This window comes from Salvelinus fontinalis, chromosome 41 (genome assembly GCF_029448725.1).
Source record: "Salvelinus fontinalis isolate EN_2023a chromosome 41, ASM2944872v1, whole genome shotgun sequence".
In the NCBI taxonomy this organism is placed as follows: Eukaryota; Metazoa; Chordata; class Actinopteri; order Salmoniformes; family Salmonidae; genus Salvelinus; species Salvelinus fontinalis.
Window position 1 is genome coordinate 5,506,594 of NC_074705.1, and position 11,046 is coordinate 5,517,639.

Genomic DNA, 11,046 nt, shown 5'->3' on the forward strand with positions numbered 1-11,046 from the left:
TCCATCACCTATTTCTAGGCTAGGTTAGGCATGAGGGTTAAGGTTAGGAGTTAGGGGAAGGTTAGCTAAAATGCTAAAGTTGTCCGTGATGAGACTCAAACACGCAACCTTTGAGTCGCTAGACATTTGTGTTATACATTTTTGCATTAAGTAACCATCTGTCTTATGTAACCATACCAAACACATCATTCTATATTGAGTGTCCTGGATTTAGCTTTACTATGTTACGTCTATGAGACCAGACTGGTGGTAAGGGTCATGTGCATGCTGAGGGGATGTGCAGTGAGGGACTTTGTTCCCACATGTCAAAGCAAATGGAGAAATTTGCAAGATGACCACTGCCCCAGAGTCTTGTATCCAAAAGGCATTATAGAAAAGGTGAAACCGAAAGATCTTTGAGTTTATCACTAGAAGCTAATGTCATAACCTTAGTATAATAACATAGTTAGATATGTTTTTTTATACTGTTTTTTTATACTTTACTGTAGGCTGTCATAAAACATATTATATTCTCATAAAATGTAATATAAATTCCTCCTGTATCTCGGGCGGCAGGTAGGATGGTGGGTAGGAGCGTTGGGCCAGCAACCAAAAGGTTACTGCTGAATCCCAGAAGCGACAAGGAAAAAATCTGTCATTCTGCTCCTGAGCAGAATTGGGTTAAATGAGGAAGTCACATTTCAGTTGAATGCATTCAGACTCGCTATCCTCCTGTCCCTGTACAACTGACTAGGTATCCCCCTGTCCCTGTACAACTGACTAGGTATCCCCCTGTCCCTGTACAACTGACTAGGTATCCCCCTGTCCCTGTACAACTGACTAGGTATCCCCCTGTCCCTGTACAACTGACTAGGTATCCCCCTGTCCCTGTACAACTGACTAGGTATCCCCCTGTCCCTGTACAACTGACTAGGTATCCCCCTGTCCCTGTACAACTGACTAGGTATCCCCCTGTCCCTGTACAACTGACTAGGTATCCCCCTGTCCCTGTACAACTGACTAGGTATCCCCCTGTCCCTGTACAACTGACTAGGTATCCCCCTGTCCCTGTACAACTGACTAGGTATCCCCCTGTCCCTGTACAACTGACTAGGTATCCCCCTGTCCCTGTACAACTGACTAGGTATCCCCCTGTCCCTGTACAACTGACTAGGTGTCCCCCTGTCCCTGTACAACTGACTAGGTGTCCCCCTGTCCCTGTACAACTGACTAGGTGTCCCCCTGTCCCTGTACAACTGACTAGGTATCCTCCTTTCCCTATACAACTGACTAGGTATCCTCCTTTCCCTATACAACTGACTAGGTATCCCCCTGTCCCTGTACAACTGACTAGGTATCCCCCCGTCCCTGTACAACTGACTAGGTATCCCCCCGTCCCTGTACAACTGACTAGGTATCCCCCCGTCCCTGTACAACTGACTAGGTATCCCCCCGTCCCTGTACAACTGACTAGGTATCCCCCCCGTCCCTGTACAACTGACTAGGTATCCCCCCGTCCCTGTACAACTGACTAGGTATCCCCCCGTCCCTGTACAACTGACTAGGTATCCCCCCGTCCCTGTACAACTGACTAGGTATCCCCCCGTCCCTGTACAACTGACTAGGTATCCCCCCGTCCCTGTACAACTGACTAGGTATCCCCCCGTCCCTGTACAACTGACTAGGTATCCCCCCGTCCCTGTACAACTGACTAGGTATCCCCCCGTCCCTGTACAACTGACTAGGTATCCCCCTGTCCCTGTACAACTGACTAGGTATCCCCCTGTCCCTGTACAACTGACTAGGTATCCCCCTGTCCCTGTACAACTGACCAGGTATCCCCCTGTCCCTGTACAACTGACTAGGTATCCCCCTGTCCCTGTACAACTGACTAGGTATCCCCCTGTCCCTGTACAACTGACTAGGTATCCCCCTGTCCCTGTACAACTGACTAGGTATCCCCCTGTCCCTGTACAACTGACTAGGTATCCCCCTGTCCCTGTACAACTGACTAGGTATCCCCCTGTCCCTGTACAACTGACTAGGTATCCCCCTGTCCCTGTACAACTGACTAGGTATCCCCCTGTCCCTGTACAACTGACTAGGTGTCCCCCTGTCCCTGTACAACTGACTAGGTATCCCCCTGTCCCTGTACAACTGACTAGGTATCCCCCTGTCCCTGCACAACTGACTAGGTATCCCCCTGTCCCTGTACAACTGACTAGGTATCCCCCTGTCCCTGTACAACTGACTAGGTATCCCCCTGTCCCTGTACAACTGACTAGGTATCCCCCTGTCCCTGTACAACTGACTAGGTATCCCCCTGTCCCTGTACAACTGACTAGGTATCCCCCTGTCCCTGTACAACTGACTAGGTATCCTCCTTTCCTTATACAACTGACTAGGTATCCCCCTGTCCCTGTACAACTGACTAGGTATCCCCCTGTCCCTGTACAACTGACTAGGTATCCTCCTTTCCTTATACAACTGACTAGGTATCCCCCTGTCCCTGTACAACTGACTAGGTATCCCCCTGTCCCTGTACAACTGACTAGGTATCCTCCTTTCCTTATACAACTGACTAGGTATCCCCCTGTCCCTGCACAACTGACTAGGTATCCCCCTGTCCCTGTACAACTGACTAGGTATCCCCCTGTCCCTGCACAACTGACTAACTGACTAGGTATCCCCCTGTCCCTGTACAACTGACTAGGTGTCCCCCTGTCCCTATACAACTGACTAGGTATCACTAGTTAGCTGGGAATAGTATTTGACCAAGCGGGAGGGCTGAGTCAAGGTTACTGTAGAATAGAATCATAAATGAAAGAGAAACCGTCTGGGCTGCAGGGTTATTTCAATACTCTGACCACTCTCAGCCTCAAATCAAATGTATTGGTCACATGCACGTGTTTAGCAGATGTTATTGCGGGTGTAGCGAAATGCTTGTGCTTCTAGCTCCGACAGTAGAGTAATATCTAACAGTTTCACAACATATACCCAAAAAACACTTAGATCTAAGTAAGAAATGGATTAAGAATATATACATGTATGTCAGAGAGGCATTGGACTAAGATACAGTGGTATAGAATACAGTATATATATGAGATGTCCAATGCTGCGCTGACATGTGTGTGTGTGTATATATGTTCTCAGTGTTCCAGTAAAGGATGAGCAGTCAGAATGATACTGACAGTAGGCACTCTTTATCTGTCAGAATGATACTGACAGTAGGCATTCTTTATCTGTCAGAATGATACTGACAGTAGGCACTCTTTATCTGTCAGAATGATACTGACAGTAGGCACTCCTTGTCTGTCAGAATGATACTGACAGTAGGCATTCTTTATCTGTCAGAATGATACTGACAGTAGGCATTCTTTATCTGTCAGAATGATACTGACAGTAGGCACTCCTTGTCTGTCAGAATGATACTGACAGTAGGCATTCTTTATCTGTCAGAATGATACTGACAGTAGGCACTCCTTGTCTGTCAGAATGATACTGACAGTAGCCACTCCTTATCTGTCAGAATGATACTGACAGTAGCCACTCCTTATCTGATGACTAAGCTACTGTAAACTTTGATATCCTGTGATTGAGTTCAAATGTGTACTGAGTAATCTGGTAGAACTGTAGGTAGCCTAGAGTTGGAGAGGCGTACCAGTAACATGAGGGTTGCTGGTTCGAATCACAGGTCCGTCAGGAAATACAGTATGATCCAGTGACGCTGCACCACAGCTGACACGCACCCTCAGGGTATGCATATTTCACTGTTTACAGTGTCAAAACACTGTATGGCGCCAAATGGATGTGTGTAGTTGCCATAGAAACCCCTGAAAGGAGAAATAGAGCAGCAAGGTGTTTTTAATCTGAACAAAACATTTTCATTATGTCTTGGGAAGTACCTGCCTCATATTCTGGTTGGCTGGTGTGGTCTTATGTTACTGTGGTGACATTGATACATGTGAAGCTGTCTCACTCAACCAGAGGATGATTCCAGCTGCATCTCAATGCTTAAATCTAGAAACACAGACACTGATGACAGACAATACATTTTCTGAAGTATACATCTTTCTTTGATCAATTAATGTAGAATATCCAGCATATGGACCATAAGGTACAGAACAAGTAGCAAACACTAGGTGGCACAACAATAAAAAGGTATGGATTGAAAATTCAGGACACAATCAGACGATGCAAGAGAATGAAGTAGACGGCCTGGGTCATGGATAATTGTTTGTTGAATGATTGCTATGTTTTGATGTATTTTTGCTGAGCTCTTTTAAAACATTTTTTTAAGCATAACCCTGAGGTTGGGACTGGCCAGAGTACTGTAATAACCACAGCAAGTTCCAAACCAATTGGCTTCTAATGCTCCACCCCAGAAGCTAAACACGCCTACACTTAATTCATAGGCCTAAAAGATAAGAACTTAAAATACAACTGCAACAAAAATAGCAGCATACATTTCAGTCAATTTACATAATTAAATGTTTTACAATGTGGGAAATGATGACTCCATGTTATGGGAATAGGGTGAGCATTTTACATCTATTACAGTAGTATGTGTGTGTGTCATAGAGGTTTACACTTTCCCCCACATGCTTCTCACATGCCCAAAGTATGTGCGATTCTGGTAATTGAGTCAGCAGGAAGTTCCCGATGCTGGTCCTGAGTCTCTCTCCGGTGTTAGGGGTCGTGGTCATGCCGAGGAGATTCATTACTTTGTTGTATCATGACTTTGTTCCCACAATTGAAAAACATTATATAATTGTACCAAGTAGCTTAGCTATGTGGCCCAACAGGAGGTCCGAGTCAGGGTTACCGTAGAAAAGAGTCAAATGAAAGAGGAACCATCTGGGCTGGAGGTTTATTACAGTACTCTGACCCCTCCCAACCTCAGGGTTATGCTTTTAAAAAATGTGTGTGACTGTCCTTGCCTTTTAGTACTTTGTTACATGTTTTGTGTTTTTTTGCAGACCCCAGGAAGAGTAGCTGCTGCCTCTGCAAAAGCTAATGGGGATTCTAATAAACAAATATGCTGATTCCAAATCCAGGAAGGATACGCAGTCAGAAAGATACTTACAGGGGGCACTCCTTATCTGATGACTAGACTGCTCTGGTAAAACTGTAGTTAACCTAGAGCAGTGGTCAACAACCTTTTCTGAGTCAAGGAAACTGTGCAGACCCGGTGATCTGAGCGGCCAGCGGTAGTCCTATAGGTGCACTTGATTTGCTCTTTGGGCCTGCCTGGTAGGTGGAGTTCTACCTTCTAGGGCTGCTGAATCAAGTGCACCTACCGCCATCGGTTTGAAATGGAAAAAAAATAGGAAGGCAAGGCTTTATCTTTGGGTTTTTTACAGAAATGTTTGTTGATCAACTAGGAATGCCTTGGAGACTGACCATTCGATCACGATTGCCTGGTTGGTGTAGAGGAGGCAGGCCAGCAACTGGAGGGTTGCTGGTTCAAATTCCATGTCTGTCAAGAGAGATGTTATGGTTCTAGAAATCTTTTGCATTTTAACAATTTTTCTGCAATTCTACACTTTATTAATGGTGCGATATGCAGAAATTCCCATTTCCTGGTTGCTAAAATTCTAGTAGTTCACCTAATTTCAGTTTGTGACAAAACAAGCAATGTTTAGTGTAGAGAATAATCTTAACCAATGTGAAATATATTTTTATTAAACCAAAACAATTGTGTTTTCAGATGTTTGAAGCATGTGTACAAAGCAATGTTTTATGGGTTCGATTGCAGGCTCAAAATGTCAAAATGAAACTCGTCAGTCTATTCTTGTTCTGAGAAATGAAGGCTATTCCATGTGAGAAATTGCAAGAAACTGAAGATCTCGTACAACGCTGTGTACTACTCCCTGCACAGAACAGCACAAACTGGCCTTATGTAAATATTACAGTGAGATCCTTCGATTATCATGAAAAAATGTGAAGAAGGAATTTGAATACAAAACAAATGTGACTATGTGAATGAATATCGCCGACAACTATCTAAAGGTGACTTCTATCGCAAACTGAATAATGACCCAAGCCAGAATTCCAGCATATTATCTCATCTACAGTGGAAAGCTGTTTGGAATCACCAAAAAAAGAATGTGAATTTCTATGTGTGAAATTTCCTAAGATACCAACTTGTTATACAGTTGCTAAATTACACAAACAAGTGTCTCCTTCCCCAGGTAGACCCATTGTAGCAGCAATTGACTCTGTGATGTCCAACATTTCTAAGTTTGTGGATCACCACATTAAACCGATGGTTGAGAATCTCCCATCCTTATGTCAAAGACACTAGTCACATGATCTCATTGATAGAGAGACTAGAAGGATACCAGAGGGCACCCTGCTGGCCACTTTTGATGTGAAGAACTTGTACACTAACATCCCACACACTGAGGCTTGCAGGCGCTGCAACACTTCCTTCAGCAGAGAGACTACCCTTGCTCTATCCAATGATTGCATCTTACAACTTACTGAGCTGAACAAAAATGACTGTCTTTGAGTCAGACTTTTTCCTTCAAATTTGGGGTGTAGCCATGGGCTCCCCCTTTTCCCAACTATGCAAACCTGTATGTGGGACAATTTTAGGAAGCACTCCTTTACAAAACAGAGAAACACACCCTACTTTCCTATGGAAAAGAGACATAGTGGCTGTCTTTGTGCTCTGGGAAGGAAGTCAGCAGGAATTAAATAAAGTCCAAACTATTAAACAAGAGCCCTGAATACCTCAAAATCACCATGCAGACTGATGAGAGAAAAATAAACTACCTGGACTTATGGATCATCAAAGAGAAGGATGCATTACATACAGACTTCTACACAAAGCCCACAGACTTCTACACAAAGCCCACAGACCACAATACCCTGCTATGTGCAGATAGTATCCTTCCCCTCTATAATGGTCTACCATATAGTCAGTTATGCAGGGTTAAACACATCTGTGGCCACCAGACAGATTGACAGCAATGCTAAAAAAATGACAGATACATTTAAAATGAGAGGCTACAAGAACAAAATACTTGATGCTGCAATGATTCAAATATCTCAAATTGCTAGAATCTCAACCAGAGAAGAAAAACAACAACAGTATTTTGCAACAAGTACACCAACTGTTTGGAGAAAATGAAAGCAATCCTGAAAAAGCACTGGCATATTCTGCAACCAGACAAAAAAATCGCACACCTCTTAAAGGAACGCCAAGTAGTGGTCTATAAGCATGGTTGCAATATTGGAGGTGGCTTGGTGAGATCTGAGCTGGCCCCTGAACCCACTCAGACACTCTTGACACACATTCCAAATTGGGATCTACAAATGTGGCTCATGCGCACAGTGCAAAAGCACTATAAAACATCCTTCTTCAGACACCCACATAGAGGTCAACATCAGACACCCACATAGAGGTCAACGTCAGACACCCACATACAGGTCAACATCAGACACCCACATAGAGCTCATCATCAGACACCCACATACAGGTCATCATCGGACACCCACATACAGGTCATCATCGGACACCCACATACAGGTCAACATCGGACACCCACATACAGGTCAACATCAGACACCCACATACAGGTCATCATCAGACACCCACATACAGGTCAGCATCCCTGTTAGGGGGATCATCTCATCAAGACCAAGGGAGTAATCTATCTCATCCCCTGTTCATGTGGGAAAGCCCACGTAGGGCAAACAAAAAGACCATTAAAACAACGCATAGCTGAACACCGCAGCTCAATCAGGTGTCAGAACATTGACTATCCAGTAGCAGCTCACTTTGTTGAAGCTAACCATCCCATCTCCTCCCCCAAATACACAGGCATTGAGCATGTTGCTCTACCAAGGAGAGGAGGTAACATCGAGATCCTACTATTACACAGGGAGGCTTACTGGATATTCTATCATAAAACATTGGCCCCTAGTGGTCTGAATATTGACTTTGATCTCAGGCTCTTCTTATGAACAATTCTCTCTCTTATGAGCAAGTTGTATAAGTGGATATATAGTCATTCTACAACTTATCAGAATATACCCAATATGTTCCCCCTGTTGAGGATACTTATTATGGTTGAACCAAAATATTACATTAAACATTTTTTTAATGAAATAGGAAACAATTAAATATATATGTGAAATTGAATTAAACAATAATGGATGTTGATGCTAATATTATGTACAATATTTAATTGTTTCCATATGATAACAATAGCTTAATATATTTAATATGCTATAAACTATTGTTTTTTAACAGTTTCACTCAATTCATTCTAATTAACTTAATAATTATCACACACTCCTCACTATTGTCATTGGTTGCACTAATTGCACTGTTTGTCTACGTAACCTTGTTCAAGCATTCATGACATTACCCTGAAGAAGGCACTGTGATGCCAAAACATTGGTGATTTGCCCAATAAATGTATGTATGGAGTGTGCAACTCTTTATTTTTTATAGCTTAAAGTTTATTCGCCGTTAGTCAGCACCTCTACATAACAACTTTCTCTGGGTGTGCGCTAGCTCATGTTTTTTTAAATTCAAGTTTAATAATTAAACACATGAACCCATACTTGCAGTCAGTTTAAAAGCCTCTTCATTCATAACTTCCTCCTACTGTACCTAGACTAGATTATAGACTAGTTCTGTACTCCCCCTTCTGACCATTTTGAGTACTACACCACTATATTGTATAAAATCTAACTGTATTTGTCACATGCTTCGTAGACAACAGGTGTAGACGAACAATTAAATGCTTACTTAAATGTCATTTTCCAACAATTCAGAGTTTAAGATAAGATTAAAATATAAATAAATAAAAAGAATAGTGACGCAAGGAATAAATCCACAGTGAATAGCAGGAGTACCACAACAGTCAATGTGCAGGGTACAAGGTAATTGGGCTAAAGTGACTAGGCAACAGGATAGATAGACAGTAGCAGCAGTGTGTGTTGGGGTGTCAGTGTAAGTATGTGTGACTGTGTGGGTGGAGTCCAGTGTGTGTTGGGGTGTAAGTATGTGTGACTGTGTGGGTGGAGTCCAGTGTGTGTGCATAGAGTCAGTGCAAAAAAGGGTCAAAGCAGGTAGTCCGGGTAGCCATTTGAGTAGATATTTAGCAGTCTTGTTTAGAAGTCTTATGGCATGGGGGTAGAAGCAGTTAAGGGTCCTGTTGGTTTCAGACTTGGTGCATTGGTACCGCTTGTCGTGCGGTAGCAGAGAGAACAGTCTGTGGCTTTGGTGGCTGGAGTCTTTTAAAAAAATGTTCGGGCCTTCTTCTGACACCGCCTGGTATAGAGGTCCTGGATGGTAGGGAGCTCGGCCCCAGCGATGTACTGGGCTGTACGCACATCCTATAAGTGTGTGTGTGTGTGTGTGTGTTGTAGTAGTTTTAAGTCATGTGTAACTCTCTTTGTGCAGGGCTCTCTCATCTGGTGAGAACACAGCAGGTTGTCACAGCAACCCTGGGAGAAAATGCAGTCTTAACCTGTGAACTCATGAAACCCAAAGACGTGCTGCGTCACCTGGGGGAAAAAATGACACAGGGGCAAAATGTGAACATTGGCTCCTATAGCAAACGATTTGGACCAGTAGTCAACCTACCTTTTGAGGGGAAAATGGAGTTTGAAGATGAGGGACTGCAGAACTGCTCTATTGTCTTCAGAGGAGTGTCAAGAGGAGACGAGTCCTGCTACAGGTGTCTAACACCTTTCCAGATGGATCTATCAGTGGAAGGACCTGCCTCAAAGTAAATGGTAAAAATCATGGATGGACCTTACTTTCACATTGTTTTTGTAAGTTTGACAATCAGTCTTTAGCCCAAACCCCACAGCCAATGAGAGAGAACAGGAAGAACCATCAACACTCAACCCTGAACATGATGACCCTGAAATACAGAGGTCTAATCTAACACACATTCAAATGAGTTGCATTCCTGCATTGTTGTTCTGATGTTAGGCATGTCACTTATATACTTCATAAAACAAATATGTGAATTACCCTTATTTATACAGAACAATATGTTAATTACCCTTATTTATACAGAACAATATGTTAATTACCCTTATTTATACAGAACAATATGTTAATTACCCTTATTTATACAGAACAATATGTTAATTACCCGCATTTATACAGAACAATATGTTAATTACCTGTATTTATATAGAACAATATGTTAATTACCCGTATTTATACAGAACAATATGTTAATTACCATACATACGGAACAAGATGTCAATTACCCTCTTTACACACAACAATATGTCAATTACCCTCTTTGTGCACACCGATATGTTAATGACCCTCTTTAAACAGAGATGTTGTTTTATTTACCCTCTTTATACTGAACAATATGTTAATGACCCTCTTTATACAGAACAATATGTTAATGACCCTCCTTATACAGAACAATATGTTAATTACCCTCCTTATACAGAACAATATGTTAATTACCCTCTTTATACAGAACAATATGTTAATTACCCTCTTTATACAGAACAATATGTTAATTGCCCTCTTTATACACAACAATATGTTAATGACCCTCTTTATACACAACAATATGAAAACGTTTCTAAAGGATTACCGAGCGACTATCATACTGTCACACACACACCTGTGTGGCTCGGAGACAGTTGAGTTGTCTCGGACAGATACTGACAGATACTGATTAGCTGACTGAATGGTTAATGACACACATTTAGTCTTGCGGGTTATTGTATAAATATGTTCATATGTAGCCTATGTAAATATATTAGCATTTTGGTCATGAAGAAACGCTAGACGTGTATGTTGTTTCATTCTTCAATTTTTTTATAAATCTAAGTGTTGGAATATTATAGCCTACACAATGTCATCATAATGTACTCTGTGGTGTGTTTTGTGTGCGTTCTAGTTTTATTATTTCTTCACTTTATAAATCAAATGCTGCAACAATGTTGTAATGTATGGAATTGTCATAAATCTGCGGCTGGCAAAGCTTAAACGAATTGTCTGATTCTTCTGCCACTCGAGACCAGCCAATGTTGCAAACAATTGCCACTAGGGGTCGCCTGAATATA

At 42.3% G+C, this 11,046-nt stretch overlaps 1 protein-coding gene across 1 annotated transcript in view; it reads left to right on the forward strand.

The window, feature by feature from the left end:
- LOC129840462 (zinc finger protein 658B-like) overlaps positions 1 to 10,970 on the forward strand; it is a 73,520-nt gene extending 62,550 nt beyond the window's left edge. Inside the window, exon 3 of the mRNA XM_055908359.1 lies at positions 9,404 to 10,970. Within this exon, the coding sequence (XP_055764334.1) occupies positions 9,404 to 9,735 (332 nt within the window). The 3' untranslated portion in view covers positions 9,736 to 10,970. The remainder of the gene's footprint in view (positions 1 to 9,403) is intronic.
- Positions 10,971 to 11,046: the final 76 nt, after the last annotated feature.